The following is a 17,898-nucleotide window of genomic DNA, read 5'->3' on the forward strand; positions in this document are numbered from 1 at the left end:
GCCTTCACACATGCAAACCCAAACCAAGCACGCACCCGTGGGCCCAGACGTGCACGCGCGCACACGTGCGTTCGCTCACAGGGAGAACATTAGCAAAATCAGGATGGTGCCCATTATGCAGATGGTGCTCATTAAGGTTTTGCTGCCTGTCACTGACACTTCACAGAAAAGAAAGCAAAGAAAACAACAGTGTCAGGCCTTCTCCCCCCTAAGACACCACTCCACTGTTCCTTCGCAGGCGAGGTGAGGAGATGTGGCGTCATTCACAGGAGCTGTTTATAGTTAGTTCTCCCACTTACGGGTAAAAGAAGATGTGAAATGCAAAAATAAAATTCAAACAGTGTGAGTCAGTGCTTATGTGACACAGTGGGACACAAAGCCATATGTCTGTGCTGCGTTTAAGTGGCAGTTCACCGCTCGCTCTTTCCACTCTCAAGCTAACAGTTTGACGTAGAAACACAAAGACTCATGCTGGCTCTGCTGTACGCAATCTGCTCCACTTGGACTCCTGTTTGAACAAAGACTTTCTCACTTCACTGACTCACAAGTCCTTATGCAACATAGTCATATACCTTCCCAGAGCACCTGTGGTGCAGACGTGTCAAATGCCACAGATCTGTTGCAACACCACAGTACGACAAAAGTCCTTCGTGAGTCAGTAACGAGCTGGAGAAACGAGTGAGAGCTGCATGAAAAGGCCTCTGTTAAAGCCTGTTATATAAGAAACTTCCTTGTGTATACTTGCCCAAAACCAAATCGGCAAACTAGCATTGACATGTCTGACAGTCAGCATGAGTGGTGTTGATGTGCGTTACTAACCTTCGCAGGAGAGCCCGTGAGACGTGACCCCAGACAAGCTGTCTTTACAGACGTTGCAAAAGGTGGGCCGTGCATGGGAGCAGGCGTACCAGTTGTGCATCCCTGAGAAATGTTCCACATTAAACTGTGCCGTCTGGCAAAGAAGAGGTTAAAACAGGTTGGCAGCACAGGCAACACATCAAAATACACATTCATATATTGTTTAACATGAGAAATACAAATAAACAGGAAAATGCTTTACATTTATAAACCTGATACACAAATCTGCACTTTTCCCACATGCAGTTATTCATTCCTAGAGTATTAGCTGCCCACAGCAATCACAACTCCCTCACCGCTTAGTGGGAAACCACCTGGCATAAGGGAAGTGGACAGCAGCACAAAGACCAGGAGGAACTCTGCACTAACTGGCATCATTGCTCCATGAGGTTACCAAAGCAACACCTGGTCAGGAGAACTGAGAACCCACTGTCCAGCACGAGCTAATGTGGGCAGTGCACTGTACTGGTGTGGGCGTCGCGTCTGCAGCAACTGGTGCAATCCTGGTCCAGTTTCATAAGTAGGACCGTAACAGGTGCTCCCAAACTGGGCCACTGCTGCACCGGGACAAAGACGTCTTGGTGGGAGTGCACATGTGCACATGTGTATAATGTGGCGTGTGAGCTCTGGGGGTGCTGCTGCATTGCAGTGCAGTGAAGGGGTGTGGGATGGGGTCTTATATAAGATTTCCCTCCCAAATCAAAGCCATTAAAATGCAGTGCTGGCTTCTTCCTGAGCTCACCCCCCCCACACCTCCCTGCGCTCTCCACAACACGTCACTGTCAATGCACATCCCAGATTTGTGCTCCTCTTACATCTTCTGGAAAAACAAATGTCTCGGTGGCACTTAAGACAGTCCTGCTGTTGGCTTGTTTTCTGGATTTAGATACCAAAGAGGGCACTAAACCACAGTCACAAAGGGTTAAAGGACTGGGCTGCTGCAGAGGCAGACATGTGGCTCCTGTTTTTGTGGGTGGTGTTTTCATTGCACTGTGTGTGTGTCGTTGCTGTAGAGTTGTGCACCTGCGACTGCACATGTGCTTCCATGTGTGCCTGGGCATGTTGGCTGGAGCTTTGCAGCTCTGAACCTCAACACGAGTGAGATGCTTCTGCATAACAACTTGTTAGGATGTGTCCTGTACATCCTGCTTCACAACATGCTGCTACACTTTACACAGCTGTCCTACCTGCCCCACACCCACAGCAAACATCCACTCACAGGGATATTTGGTAAAATCTGGAAAATTATTGTGAAAGTCTCCAGAAGAGGATACGCCTTGTTTCTGCGCCACTCTCTCTCTCTCTCTCTCTCTGTCTTCTTTTACTTCAGCTCTTTGTCCCCTCCCTCCCACACACACAAACTGGAAAGGGGTTCTTACCTCGTAATGCTCTCGGGACTGGACGGACTTCAGCGAACTGATCCAGTCCTCCATCTCTTTCCTGTTCTCAGCGCAGAGGATGAGCCTGCGGAACGGAGTGATCACCTGCGGGGACAGCGAGAGATACGTGCGCGGGTGAGGCGGACGCAGTGAGCTGAAGACAGACAAACGTTTCCAGCGTTTTCCTCCTCAGCCTGCGGTGCCACTGAGGAGCGAGCGACCGGCTCCGTCTTTAACGAGGAGGAAGGATGAGAAGCCCCCTCCCTCTTTCTTACTCTCTCTCTCTCTCTCATTAACTCTAGCTCACTCGTCCTCTAACACCTCCTAGAGTTTGTCTTTTCCTTCGCTCAAGCATTTTCTCCTTTCAGCCCTCTCTTCCCCTTTTCCTCAGCTCTTCATGCTGCGTTGAAGCAGATATGTGCTGACAGGCGAAGCCTCAGTGCAGGCTAAGAGCTTCTCTCCCCCACAGCCTCCCCCTCTGTTGTCCTCTGCCAGTGTGTGTGTGTGTGTGTGTGTGTGTGTGTGTGTGTGTGTGTGTGTTTAAAGGACAGTCTCCCTGTAGATAACCCAACAAACATACAGCACCCTTTCAACATCTCATCACTTATTTATGCTCCCTCGTCTCTTCTTTCTCTCCTCTCTCCAAATCATTATGTCCTCATGTTATCCTGTCCACCTTAGTGGGAGAAGTCACACACACACACACACACACACACACACACACACACACAGAAGGCAACATCACACTAATCAATATTCATGTATGAGCAGTGATGCTGCTGCGTCTTCTTCTGATGAGCCACAGATACAAAACACTTAAAACACAGACGTCTGAGTCTGACGTGACACAGTTCAGTCACGTTCGACTGGATTGAATCTTCTTCTTTAGAAGACAGAAAGGTGAGGAAACTGGGGAGACGGAGACAGAGACCTGTGACAAATGTCAAGAGCTGGACTCGAACCACCAACGTCCCACACCGTGAGCCCACTGCTCCCATCAAACTATTCACAGGGCCCCAGAAATATAACCGATTAATCATTAACGCTGTGAAATCAAAAAATAGCCACCAGTGTTTTTTAAAGCTCTCAGTGACGTCTTCAGTTTAATAATGTTTGTTTTCCCAACAATCCCAGAGCTACAGATTTTCCTCTCACCCCTGACAGGCTGGAACCAGAGAACAGTTTGCACTGCTTCTTAAAAAATGACCTACAGAGGTTAGTTATTAGGGATTAATTGATGAATCGACTGCTAAATAGCTAATAGCTGCTAAAACATTGGCTAAGCAGTAACAAGAAAAAGACCAGTGATCAATAATCTCCCAGTAATCTCTCAGGCCTAATGTCTATAAACAGCAGCTTCAGTCAAAACCAGCTGAAAATAAAAGTCGTCTTATTGTCGCTTCTCTGTCTCACTCACCTCACACCTGCTTTTCCCACTTATTATCTCTCAGATGCATTTTTCCTCTGTTGCCAAGGACAATTCAAAAGCAGCACATTAAACTAGGTCTCTTTCTATCCACACCTCCTCTGAGCCTGTAAAATGCACAGTGCTAACCTTAGGAGACACTGGCAAAAGCATCTGGAGTGATTAGCACCAAATCAGGGGTCAGTGGATCAGTGGAACCGGTTGGATTTTCATTCACTGTTGTGACGAAAATGTGAAAACGCTCATTGTCGGCCCAGGTCAGGTCTGTTTTGGTCAATAACACCGCGTGCCGCACACAGTTTGCTGTGTTCTTTATTCTCATACAAAGTGCTCATTGATTTCCCAACCAACTATTCCCCATAATTTGCAGCCATATGTTCGGCCGCTCTGCAGGTCCATTCTCTTCTTGAATTACACCCATTTGGGCCATAATTGGATAAAGGCATAACTGAGCAGTTCACACATCCTGTGGACAAAACACACCAGTCAAAAGAAAACTGGAGTGAAACAGTGAGAGAAACTGTACCCTGGTTTCCATGAATGACTCAGTGAGGTTTTTGTTTTTCCACTGTCCTCCTCATCCCTCCCTGTTCGTGTTCACGGGCCTGTTCAGACCTGCAGCCCCTGAGGCCGTTACAACAACAGGTGCACAACAAGCACCCACGTCCCCGTATCGTATTAGGGAGACACTTCAGGAGCAGCAGACACATAACAGCAACAGCAGCAAGTTTCTAGTAACCAAACAGAAATGACTCTTCATCATTAAATGAAACATGATGAATGACTGAAGGAAATAACAGGATTAACTGATAATGGAACTGATCATTAATGTTTGGATGTGTTTCATCATCCCAAAGACTAACTGTTTATTAGCCTCAGTAATTAATGGCTTATGAAAAGAAATAAGAGGCAGCACTACATGAGATGAAACGGTGCCGAGGGACCTGGTCTGGTCTGTCTCGAGCATCTTAAGCTTCAAACATCCACCTAACAACCAGGTCCCTGATCAATCATTCTGGTAATCAGCTTTACCAAGACCTCTAATCAATATCCGTCTGAGAACTGAACAACAAAAACTGCACAACAGACGTCAAACTTTGCTCCTGTGCATGAACAGTGTGTGAGTTTTGTCCTTTCCCTGCCCTCAGCTGTTATTAAAGCTAATCACATTAGCATTCTCCTCCTCGTCTAAGTGCAGGCAACGGCTCACACATTAGCAGCAGTGTGTTGTGAGAAAGTGTCCCTGGATGTTTGCATGTGTGTGTGTGTGTATTTGCAGTGCTGTGTGTGTTTAACTTTCCACCGATCCTCCTTTTACAATCTTTCTGTACGTAGCTACAACAGAAGTGAATCCCTCGTACTCGTCCTGCCTTTCTCTTCACAGAGCTGCTTTTTTCTCATCACGACACATTTCCAGGAACATCAGTGTGCATTAGTGTGTATGTGCACGTACATGGGCAAACTGATCCCCTTGGACACACAGTGCAGTCGATCTTACTGTGTGTGTGTGTGTGAGTGTGTGTGTGAGTGTGTGTGTGTGTCATCAGGTTGGTTGCCAGGGGAAACAGGAACGGCTGTGTCCAAAAATGTCTCTAGGCTTCCCTCAAGTGTGGAAAACCTCTCTTGATGACTGACCTTCACCAGTGGATATATCGTGTGTGTGTGTGTGTGTGTGTGTGTGTGTGTGTGTGGTGACAGGACGTGGCACCTGCATACAATCATTAAGCCTCATTTGTTTGTTTTTTTGTTTTGTTTAATTTTTTGGTAGAGAGGCAACCACCAGAGATGAACTGATAATGGGGAGCTGCAGCCACTAACCCGTCACTGTTTACACAACACACACACACACACACACACACACACACACACACACACACAGATCCTGAATCCACTGGGACCTGCAGCACAAAGGCACAGGAGCTGTCACAGCTGCTCGCTCCCTGCGACACACGTGCACACACTCGCTCAGTTAGCAGCTTTGTGTGGCCGCAACTACACGACCAATCAGACACGTGCTGCTGATGCAAGGGCACAATTCAAAGCCAGTCTGAATTTCCTTGAGACTCATTTCGAGGATTTAGAGTTGACGGTAAGAGGCGAGCCACACATCTGCAGAGCTCCGAACAGCGGCACTCATCCTCAGAGGACCGACCCGCAGGCAGATAACGACCGGACAGACACTCGCACAGACTGACTCTGCCCTGCGACGCCTCCTCTGCGGTGGTCTCTCCGTCTAGCAGCTGTCATCACACAACCCGTCGGACGAAGCCCGGTCTCCCCCTGTCGACGTGCGTGACTGTGTCCGTGGTCTCCACACTATTCCAGCGTTCAGCACGTCTCTGGTTTTACGTTTCACTGCTCCGTCCTGTGACTGGAGGCAGCGATGGTGTGACATCACTCCAGGGTTTCCTCTGCTGCACTACCTTTCTGTGTCTCCCCTTTGCCATCCTGATCTACCCCCTGGTCCCCAAATCGATCATTCATTTAACATGCCCTATTTTTGTCACCTCCAGTTGTACATACATGTCTCCCCTCCCCTCCCTTCTCCTTCTCACCATAATAAGGGCATGTTTCTGCATAACACAGCATGTTTGTTACCCCTGCAACCAACAAACCAACACACACTGTCATGACTGTCGCACACGTTATCTGATCTATGACTATGGAAGATGTCGAGCCATCGCAGGCATCCATGAAGCTAAAAATAGCTGCATGCTCTCCTGCATTCCTCCTCCTCCTCGTTTCTTATTATAGCACCACCCGCGGGCAGCAGAGAGGTTTATAGCAAGGACGGTGCACTACTGGCTCTTTCACTGTCTGTTCTCATAGTCGTGTTCGTTTCCTTGCTCATCCATTCACAGCAGCATCACTGGCTTTCTCCTAACAGATGTGATGTGACAAAGGCACGAGGAGTAAAGCTGGGAAACGTATTCAAATATCATCTAAATATAAGCAGCACTGACATTTTCAGGTGTGCAGAGTGCTAGGTGAATCATTATCCTTGAAGGGCAAATCCTGTTTGTTTGTTTTTTTGCAGCCCCTTGATGGATCTCCAGCTGAGTGCTGTTCATTAGAAAGTACCTGGTGTCAATATACAATTAATGGGCTTTAATGGGACAAATGTGACATTTCATAAAACCTGGTCAAACCCTAATCGTCCATGGGACTTTGTTTAGAGTATGACAGAGGTAAAGCTGCATTAACAAAGATTTTCCACATAAATGGAGCAGAAATTTGCCAGGATGTGTTTTGGTTTTTTCTTTAAGCTGCGGCAGGAGCTTACAAAGCCGACGTTAGTGTGTTTCTACGCTCAGGGTCGTAACACGTGGCTCAGCCTGTGATCTCCCCTGAGTGTCTGTGGGTGTTAAGGCTGCAGGGCGCACTCACCGTGAAGCTGTTGTTCACATTCTTGGTGCTGGACTCTGCAACGCTGGCATCCGATAGGTCCACCTCGTCAAAGATGAGGGACTGCAGAGAAGAGGGAAGGAAAGCGAAGAAGACAATGAGCCTTCGGACACGACTTTCAACAGCTTCTCTTATATTAATCGCACGTTGAGGCATGAAGAGAACAATGATTGGCCTAAAATGAACAGGTGAAACTTTTCCAGATACAATGGAAGCAAGAGTCACAGCAGACATGGAAGCACACTGATTGCTAACCTCTTCAAGTTTAAAACCATAGCACACAGTCCTGTTCTGCAGTCACATTATATTTTGGTCTATTTTAAGGATCTCCGACCTCATCTGAAGCATGGATGGATTACTGAACAGGCCCTACAGGCCTGAGCCCAGCAGCCTCTGTTTTTCCTTGATGGAAAACCAAACAAGCATAAAGCGACGCAGAATGATTATAAAGCAATAACCACAAAGTGAGTCACAAAACAAAGAGGCTGAAACCGACTACAAAAAGACATAGAAACGCTGTGAAGAGACAGAAAACAACAACAAATTGACCACAAACTATAACAGAAGTGTGAGATCGTGCAAACTGACTAGAAAAACACACAAACAACAACAAAGAGGTGAAAAAAGACACAAAAGAACTACAAGTGCAAAATAACTGCAGACACAAAACCACAGATTGAGCACAGACTATATGTGCAACAGTGAAAAATGACCACAAAAGACACAAAACAATAACGAAGAGGTGAAAAATGACTACACTGGAAAGACAAGACAACAGTTTATTTATGTCTGTTTCAGGCTGGGGGTCTTGCTCTTGTGTTTCGTAATCCATCTGCGTCCTCGGGGCTGAAAAACGGCCCTAACTGAAGCCGATCGACGTCCTGTCACTTGCTGAGATGACACAATGCGAAGCAGATGTGTTTCCTCTCAGACTCACATGGAGGGCATTACGTTAAAGTCAAACAAATCTAAACTTGGCAGAACATTTGGTGGGTTACTTTTATGTTTCAGACGAAGAAACAAAGTCCCCTCGTAGTGAAACTTATCACTGTTATTATTATTATTATTATTAATCCCCTCAGACCTGAATGTTTCCCCTCCAGCTGTTTTTACCCATCTGTCATGTTGACCTGAGGCCGGATCACAATGTCAATAAAAGTCTTCTTTTTAAATATTTCATTACCTTTTGAACCAACATACAGATAAACCTGCCTATTATTTTGCTGTATTCACACAACTCGTTTGTAAAAGTGACAAAAAAGGTCCTTTCTGCAGTTTTGTTCCCGTTTTGGAGGCGATTTAAAAGTTCTGACTTCTCTTAAACACTTTCCTTCATGTGAGAACATTAGACCCATCGGCCTCTGACACAGTTTAATCACAAGCTCGCTGTTTTTTTCTGAGCCTGTCCACAGTCATGAACCTCCAGCCTCGAAATTACACTCAGCTGACTGATTCCTTTAACGTCATGAACAGAGTGCAGAATAAAAACTGAAGAGGTTTATAAAGTCCTGCTGGGAAGATCTGCAAATCAACTGTTAGTTTATGGTAATAACTGATTGGGGTAGTTGATTTGTTTACCAGGGAGAATTAAAAAAAAAAAAAAGGCAAATCAATGTCTTTAGCAGTGAAGGGGTTAATAAACTGTGGAGGAAAACTGACTTGTGGTCAAGAACAATGAGTCCAGTTTGTCTGGACCTCTTTAAAAAAAAAAAAAAAGTATTTTTTCCATATGACAGGAAACGCACTTCACCCCAACACAGCGCGTGGCTCACCCTCCAGTGTTTCTGCTGGTTCTCCATACCTGAGAACATGACAGTGAGTCCAAATATGTTTTATTGAATTTCTACTGGAGCCAGCGGACAGACGCAGAGGAGAGCCAGGCTACAAACAGGAACATGATACCCTAACAGCGCTGTGATGTGCAAGGCACGCAGCTGAGCTCTTGAAGAGCCGCGGGCCAAAAACCGATGCCGTCAAAGGAATGCCCTCTGACTCTGTGTGTGTGTGTGTGTGTGTGTGTGTGTGGGAGGGGAGAGCTGCTGCAGCTGTCAGAGGGAATGCCCAGTAAATGATGCTCTCCCCAGGCTGGACAGGGACACCAGCCAACACTTACATACTTCCACATGTGCCTACAAGTGCACGTGACTGTGTGTGAGGAGCGTCGGCCAAGACAAACACTGACCGCCCCCCACGCCATTTGCATTATGTTAGTGTAGAGTACGAGAACAGACACTAATTATACGAATCAATTATCCACATTTACAGCCTGTTTAGCTTTCTATACTGTACATATGTGCAGATTAGATTAGATTAGATTAGATTAGATTAGATTAGATTAGATTAGATTAGATTAGATTAGACCTTTTCGATCCCCTGGCAGGGAAAATTCGGGTGTTACAGCAATAAGTAAAAAATTAAGGTAGATAGAGTGATAGAGTAAAGAAAAACACAACTGAACAGTAATAATTATAAAAATAATCGTATTAGCAATTGCAATAAAGATAATTAGTAAGTGTCAGATTTTAGATTTGTCAGTATTTTATTTACCATCTGTTTATTCCTATTTAGGGTCACGGGGACCTGCTGGAGCCTTTTATTTCACGTATAATATATATTTCTTTAATATTTAATAATATACTATATTATGTTAATTGATATTCATCATGAGTGAATTTGATATTTTTTGACACTGTTATTCTTTTGTTGTACTTTACTAATGTAGAGCAGTGACTGTATATCTCCTAACCAGTCTGCACCACAAGACAAATTGTTGTACATGAAAACTTTCTCTGTGTGTGTTTTCTACAGTTTTTATGACACACACTTGCTCACTCACCACACCACCAAGCCAACACACACACACACACACACCACACACACCACACACTCAGCTGTCCTGAGGGAAGCTGTAATGAAAGCTGACAGTGAATGGTGGACAAAGCCGAGAGTCCAGATCCTCTGTTGCCCATAGATCCACAGCTTAGCTCAGCGGCTGCATCTCAGCAACCTCAACAAGCCTCCTTTCCTACCTCCTCCGGTTCCTCTCCTGGTCTTCACTATAGACCAAGTGCTATGGTTATTACACGTGGTTTACTGTTTCTGCTGCCGGTTGAAAATGTCAGGGAGCAGAAACCTGGTTATAGTCCTGTACTCTGGCTGCTCTGTGCGGTCGGACCAGGAGGGAGAGGAGAGCAGGGCCGAGTGCTGAGATGTTGCCCTATAGATGGATCCATGAGGAGGTCGGGCTCCTTAAGCACAGGGCAGCACAGCCAGCCAGGCCACATGTGAGGAATGCGCACTTATCTATAGAGGCTAATGTCACTGTCTGGCCATGACAGGAAGAAGTGATTTACTGATAATTCAACATCATGGCCATCAGGAGACGTCACGCTGCAGCGACACACAGTGAAACAGTGAAGGCCACATGAGCAGGTTTAAGAAGATCATCTATAAACATGTTCTGCTGCTCAGGACAGGTTTAATTACTGTATACAGTGCATTCGTGTCGTATGGTAATGAATCCTTCTGGACTGGCAGCCTCCTGAGTTGAGGAGCTGAAGTGAAAAATTGAAAAAGCTTAATTTTGTCCCCAAAATGGCGTCTAGTCAAACGTTTTCACATGTTGAGGTGCAGCAGGGCCACACGACACGAGTGCACTGGGTAAGCTCTGCTGGTGGACTGGCCCCTGGCTGTGCTGTGCTGACCCGGATTCTCACTAGGCCTTCCTCAGATCCGCTGGCACCCAGGGGTGGGGGGGAGCGTCGTGCGCCCGTCCAGCACACGGACAGAACCCGCCAGCACACACGACTCCTGGACACCCTGCGCAGCGCCCGCTCCTGCCAGCGTGCCAGGGCACTGCCAGACTAGTGCATTCACACAGCCACACACACGATCCAGACCGGGGAGGCCGGGTCAGAAGCCAAGGGAGAAAAAACGACAGCAAGAGGAAAAGTTCAAAAGTTAAGAACAGAAACAAAAGTAAAACAAACGTGAAGATAAAACTGTTAAACAGTTTACGTTAAATATGAAAAACATCAAGCTACAGGCAGCAGCAGCCACTTAGCTTAGCATAAAGACTAGGAACAGGGGAAGCAACCAGCACCTGTAAAAGCCCAGAATAACATCTGGCACATAAGAAGTCCACAGAAGAATAAATCATTTGTCTACACTGTCCTGAGTACCTGCCTAGTACTGTACTGTTGGTACTAGTGTGATAACTGTCTGACCCTTTTTGACCATTGAATCCCATGAGAGGGACCGCTCTGATCAGCTCAGTGGGTCAGTCTCCATGATTTTGGAGTTTCTCCTCCACCTCTTCCTTTCTTCTTCCCCAACCAAAGACCAGCAGCTCCACCTGCAGCTTCTTCAGACATGTTCTGGATTAGAAGCAGCTATAAACTGTCTGTTGTGTGAAAATGGTTTGTACATCTGCAGTATAGGTCTTCCTCTTTCCTTTTTTCATTGACCAATACAGACTACCGCCCCCTGCTGGTGTGGAGAGGTACTTCCTCGCACCAGGCGCAGAACTTACGAGCTGGTTGGCCGTCAGCTGGAGTCTGTGTGGTGCGTTCAAGGGACACTCTTTGGTCTGGACAAAGGTGACGTTCAAAGACACAACATCCTTCATGGCTGCTGGTTCTTTGCTGTTGGCTCGGTACGCCTGCCCTAAGCCCGCCCCACCACCGATCACCTGACTCATGGCAAGAAAGTAAATAAACACATTTCCCCCAAACTGCAGGTGATCTGTTTGTCTCCAGGCCTCTAACACCTCTGTTTCCAGACACTAAGGTCATGTGGGATTAGAGATTATTCCAACTGTGATAGCAGTTCAGCAGCTAAATTTAGTGACGACCTGCGAGCACATGAGGACACACTGGGTAAACCCACCTTGGCATCTTTGGCGTAGTAGAGAGTTCGGCCTCTTAGTTTGAAGTAGCGTTTTTTCCACCTCTGGAACGAGCTGGTCTGTTTCAGCAGCAATCCCTCCTTTATACTGGTCTGGAGGAGGAAAATAAGAATAAAAATAAATAACAGCTCATGGGGAAACTTATACAAAGCTTCAGTCTTTCTCTCACACACACACACACACACACACACACACACACACACACACACACTGCATCTCGTCCTCAGCTGCAGAACACCCTCTTGCGTTTATCTACAGGAAACTGTCAAGATAAAAACTGCGTGCTGTTTATGTGCATGTGTGTGAATCGGAGCACCAATTTTACGCATGGGAGACGAGGAATAGGCCACAAAAACTGGAGAAGAAAGGAAACCCATTACACGCCCCTCATTTCTCTGAAGAGCTGTAAACACACATCACTCACACTCGGCCTGGGGCCAGACAGGCACCTCTGACTCAAAAAAGACTCAGCACTAACCAGCTGTGGAGCCGCTACAACGCACAATCCTGTCGGAGGAGGTGACAGACCAGACCGAGACTCTGTTCCTGCACCTGGAAACAGGTAGCTCACCAGTAGGGGGGGGTTTAGATTCTGTACAAAAGCCAGGGTGTCCGAGACCCCAGTCTGCAGGAGGTGCTCGGTACAGAGAGTATGAGGTGCAGTTAGTTTGTCCTGCAAAGGGAAATCTTACATTCAGGTCTTAGAGGTGTGGTAAAAGCTGAGGTCTCCCCATGTTGGACTGGACAGTGACTGTCAGAGAAGGAGACTGTCACTCAGTCACTGGACTGGATGTTCTTCTGAACTTCACTGTCCATTAACTGATCTTTGAGTTCAGACTCTCCACCTCCTAATATCAGACGAACAGATGGGAGAGTGAAAACAGACCGGACCTAAAGAATTATGGGAAATAAAGGCTTCCCCTCTCCGATACAACGCGTGTGTGACCGTACACACACACACACACACACACACACACACACACACACACACACACACACTCATCATCATTTACAAACACCATCATCTTGCACACATTAACACACAAACACACACTGGACATACAGGGCAAATACAGCACAACATGGAACAGTGGCCATGGAAAAGCTAAAACACACACTCAGATGGAAACGCCGTGTGGGGCACACACACTCCGAGGACACACACACACACACACACACAGAGGCTATTTATAGCAAAGGAAGGCTGCTCTGTAAGGGGAGAATTACAAACAGAGACAGAGGCCTGAAGCTGACATCCTGCCCACCAGCTGTGTCAACTGAAACACAGAAAACACTGCACAATGCACACACACAATGGCATGTCACAGTGGATGAAGCAGGCACATACAGAGCCACAACAGGAGGGCACGTAGATTATGACAAGACCCACATTTTGCAGGGACTGAAGTGTGATTTTTCCTGGTTCACTGAAGGAGTGGTTCTCTAAAGCACCACAGCACTCCAGCTTTATTCATCGAGGTTTAAATATCTGTGTCTGTGATTTCTGCCTCCACCACAAGCCGACAGAGGAGATAATGTCCTCGTTACCCATAACGCACTGCCTGCATCCAGTAATTGATTAGCTGATCCAGCCTGATATATCATGAAAAAAGTGTTTACCCAGAGTCCTGACTTACTTTTTGATGTGACCTGTTCAAACACCAAATTATAGTGGGATCAGTTGTGTTGGGGCAGGGCTGAGGGAAAGGAAACCTGAAGTAGCTGCTCAGGTAAACACCACTAGAGGTGAATGAGTGTTTTTGTAGTTTATGTGACTGATGCTTTCATAAAACAGACGGACCGAGCTACAAAAACACTAAATCCTACACTTCCTCCATTAAACCTTTCACACCTCAGTTATTTTCCTCGACTTTTCCTAGTCTGAGTAGTTCCCCTTTAAAGCTGCCCCACATCAGCCCAGCAACAGCCAAAGTCTTAATCACCAAGTCCTCTGGCATCGACTGCTTTGACAAAGACGATGACTGAGGGGAAAAAACACAACAGGAAGACAACAAACTGTGAATTCCCTGGAGCAGCTCTCTACCTACGTTAATTCCCCGCTTCCCTTTCCGTAGGTACGGCTCAAAGACCAAATTCCTGCAGCGGATTAAGGTGAAATACCTCAATGCTGACTACCCTATAAGGCCGCAGCTGCTTGCCTGCAAGTATAAAGTGGAACTGAAACAGAGGTATGGCAGATGAAGTCATCTCCTCGTTTAGATCCGCTGGGAGGATACACAAGGTTAAGAAGTCCATTCAGGGATCTCCTCAGCAGTTTTTGTTGGAACGGAGCTGGTTTTTAGACACACGGGTTAAAGCTCTGCTAACAAACACGGCTCTCAACAGTCAGGATCGCGTTAGCACATCCACATACTGCAGGCCGTGCGGTCATGGCCTCCACCTCTCTTTGCAGTCGCATTTTGTCTCGTCATAATTTACTTCTCTTTGTGCCGTTTTTGTATTTACCTCAGTTTCTGTCTTTGTAGTTGCTTTGCATGTACTTTTACTCTATTGGTTTCTCTTTATATTTGTTTTCCAACAAGACAAATTAACCATTAGAGGCTTCCCAGGTGCCCCAGACCCCTGGGGGACCCTGGGCCTGTGCCCACTCAGCCCGAGCTGTGATCCATCCGTGCGTGTGGTCGGCTGTTCGGAGGACTAATCCAACCGGAAGAGGGAGCGCAGTGACAAGGGAGGACCTTAATAAACATCTCCTGACTGGTGGAGTGAGTACCTGCAGCGTACTCTCAGCTGGAGAGTTGAGTCATTACACAGCAGACTATGAGCTGAGCTAGTCCTGACACTATCAAACAGTCTGCACGTAGACTTCCCTCTCCAGGAAAACCCAGTGTTTTACACCGACTGTGTAAAGTCTGTGTTTTCACGTCATCTGGAGCGAAGTGATAAATATTCATAACGACGAGCTGGAACAATTAGCTCATTAATCATCTGTTTGATTGCGGGAAAAGAACCTGCAGCTCTTTTGATAATCAGTTAATCATAAAGTCAAATATTCCATTTCCATATGTTGTCTTTTTGGGGTTTGTTCTGTTGCTTAGATGAAACAAGACATTTGCCGGTGTGACCTTGTGTTCTAGGGTTTAATAAAGGGCCTTTTCAGAGTGTTCTAGTGTCTTTTGGATAAAATGGTTGATAAAATAATTGGCCTGATCAATTCATACAAAAATAGTAATAAAATCTTCATTTGGCAGCCAGTGGTTTTGTCTCGGTGAAACTATCAGACCAAACTTGAACAGCCGGGGCACCAGGAGTGACTTTACTCTAGTTAGATGGTCTATTTTCTCTTTTGTCCCTCCTTGGCCTCCATAGTTCCTTTCCTTGTCTTTGTCTCCTTCCTGTTGCCAAGTAGGCCAGAAGTGATCTATAAATAGTCGCTCTGCTTGTACTGTTCCTCTCTTCTGCTAAACTGTGAGACAGAGAGCGAGTCCTGTGCCAGAGAGAAACAAGAAACCTGAGCACCATGTACCATACACCCACACTCTGCCTGGCCGCTGACATGGTGACACACGCACGCGCACACACACACACACACACACACACACACACACACACACACACACACACACACACACACACACACACACACACACACACACAGGCTTATACAATGGACAAAGGCACAGGAGGTTCAAATGAGTCCAGCAGCTGTGGTTTTTGGATAAGAGCAGAGCAGGAGTTCCCTGGAAGGCTGAATGAAGAGCAGACCTACGGGCATTGAGGATACCCAGACGAGCACCCGTGACCATCAGAGCTTAACATTGGGCCGACTATCAGTGTAATAAAGGTACGGCCTCTGTCAGCACCGACTCCTCACTGAGGTTTCTATTTCATCTGATAAAAAGGCTTGGCCTTCTGCCTTCTGGTTGAAGATCCCTAAAGAGCTGCAGAGCTGCTCATTTTGTCCTAAACACATTCACTTCACCTGTCAAATGAAACTGCACCAGTGTAAAAGGCCCTGAATCATTTGGAGAAACCGACTAACTGATCTTTGAATGTCTCATCTTGTCCAATCAACCATCCAAAACACAAAGATCATCAGTTCACGATAATAAGCATCAGACATTAAGATGCCTCAGAATCACTTTTCACAACAGCTGCAAAAAATGACCTATCAATCCAGTGATATTAGACCCAGTGCTCTGCTGAAATGACAATTTCAGAAGATTATTTTTCAGAATGGTTCTAAAAACATATTAAATCTGCACTATAGAATCTGGCAGTCCTGGGCGTCTGGTCCAATATAATAAAACACGTGTCTGCACAAGTGGATATTTCCTACACTATCAATAATTCTGGCAGAAAACAAATATGGCACATGAACATTTTGCTGAAACATTCAGTATAAACAGTGAATTTATTAAACAAGCATGAAATAAAATGTCTAATTACATTAAAAGGGAAATATAATCCAAGTGCAGTTATATTCTCCACAAAACATTATCTTCAGTTGTGAGTTAGACAAATAAAAACTTAACTTCCTGGACGTATTAGCCAAAATATCTGAATACCTCTGTAACAGGCATACCGCAGACACTTGTAATGAAGGTGTCACAACACAGGAGCATGAGTGTGGGGCCATGCAGCATGCTGGTCATACTGTTTTGGGAAGATGATGGAGCAGCTGCTCGTCTACTTATCTGAGAGAAGTCCACTGTCTTAGGACTCATTCCCTGCAGTTTGGCTCTGCTAGGCCTCCATTACTGACTCACTGGTCATTGTGCCTGTGGATCCAGAGCAGTCAAGGCCTATTAGGGACCAGGGTCCAACCTCTACACTTCTCTTCCTCAGTTGCCTGCACCTCCACCGCTCTCCTGTAGCTGTGTTGTCCTCTCTGTGGGCTGTAATTGCAACTCTGCAGCCTTCCTCCTCCAACTCCCACCACATGCTAAAATTTCACCGCAGTGATGAGAAAATTACACTCCAGTAGTTGGGAAGGGGTAATTCCCCTGTCTGCGTCTCTTTTGTGCAACTGGACCATATACATGGGTAGTTATACATGTGTCAAGTGCTTACAGGGGATGTTAAGTGATGTTGTTGAGGCCGGCAATTTACACACAGCTACCTCAATTAGATTCAGCTACAGCTCTGCAGGGAAACAAACTCAAATCTGCATTGCTGGTACATTACTATGAACAGTTCTCGTCACCACAGAGCCTAAACTGGTAAAAAGGTAAAAGCACCTGAAACATTTCCGGGTTACGTAGAGCCTCAGTCCAGTATTTCAGAAGAGTGTCTGTGTTTTCTCAACAGGACATGGAACAGTTTGAAGAAGGATTCGGTCACAGGTTTGTCCATCCTAGTGTCATCCATTAGCAAAGAGCGAGGCAAATTAAATACGCAAAATCAAAAAGTACATAACCATCAAATGACAAAAGTCAGCCTTACTTCCAACAACCGTAAGTGTGCTGCCTCTTCCAACGCTTGGCAAACATGGACGGAAGATGAATATTCGCTACAAGTCCTCGTCCCAAGCCTACCTAAACCAGCATCCATCAGACCTGGATTATTCTACGTCAGGTTCGCTGAGCTCTCCCAGTCGCCAGCAGCAGCAGCAGCAGCAGACTCCAGCGTGCCATTAGCTCTGCTTTCAATCACAGCTCCGGTATTAGTCACAAGTTTATAAGCTCTTCAGCAGCAACAGCACACCCAGAAAAGACAGAGAGGGGGCTGAGAGTGGAGATGACAGGAGGGAAGAGGCTATGAAAAGACTGTTATTCAACATCACATATCTGAACGAGATGACGCCTCATTCTACCATGTAGTTTTTTGTGTTACTGTACTTACTAAAGTGTAACGACTGAAACGCATTTAACACCATAGACTGATACAAGAAAGCAAGCGGGATGTGATGTCCACGCAGTGGAGGGTCAACTTCCCTCCGTGCAGTCAAAGCCCATTACTGT

General features: G+C 46.1%; 1 protein-coding gene across 5 annotated transcripts in view; it reads right to left on the minus strand.

The window, feature by feature from the left end:
- Nucleotides 1-17,898, minus strand: part of dgkh (diacylglycerol kinase, eta) — a 43,623-nt gene that overhangs the window by 21,936 nt on the left and 3,789 nt on the right. For 4 of the 5 annotated variants that reach the window (XM_026295207.1, XM_026295205.1, XM_026295204.1 and 1 more), the window contains 4 exons: nt 11,956-12,066; nt 7,051-7,131; nt 2,238-2,342; nt 820-952 (listed from right to left, as the gene is read on the minus strand). In XM_026295207.1, coding sequence (XP_026150992.1) covers nt 820-952; nt 2,238-2,342; nt 7,051-7,131; nt 11,956-12,066 — 430 coding nt within the window. Of the gene's footprint in view, nt 1-819; nt 953-2,237; nt 2,344-7,050; nt 7,132-11,955; nt 12,067-17,898 lie in introns of those variants that run through there. The other variant, XM_026295208.1, reaches the window with a different exon arrangement.

The sequence above is a fragment of the Mastacembelus armatus genome, chromosome 21 (genome assembly GCF_900324485.2).
Source record: "Mastacembelus armatus chromosome 21, fMasArm1.2, whole genome shotgun sequence".
Taxonomy (NCBI): domain Eukaryota; kingdom Metazoa; phylum Chordata; class Actinopteri; order Synbranchiformes; family Mastacembelidae; genus Mastacembelus; species Mastacembelus armatus.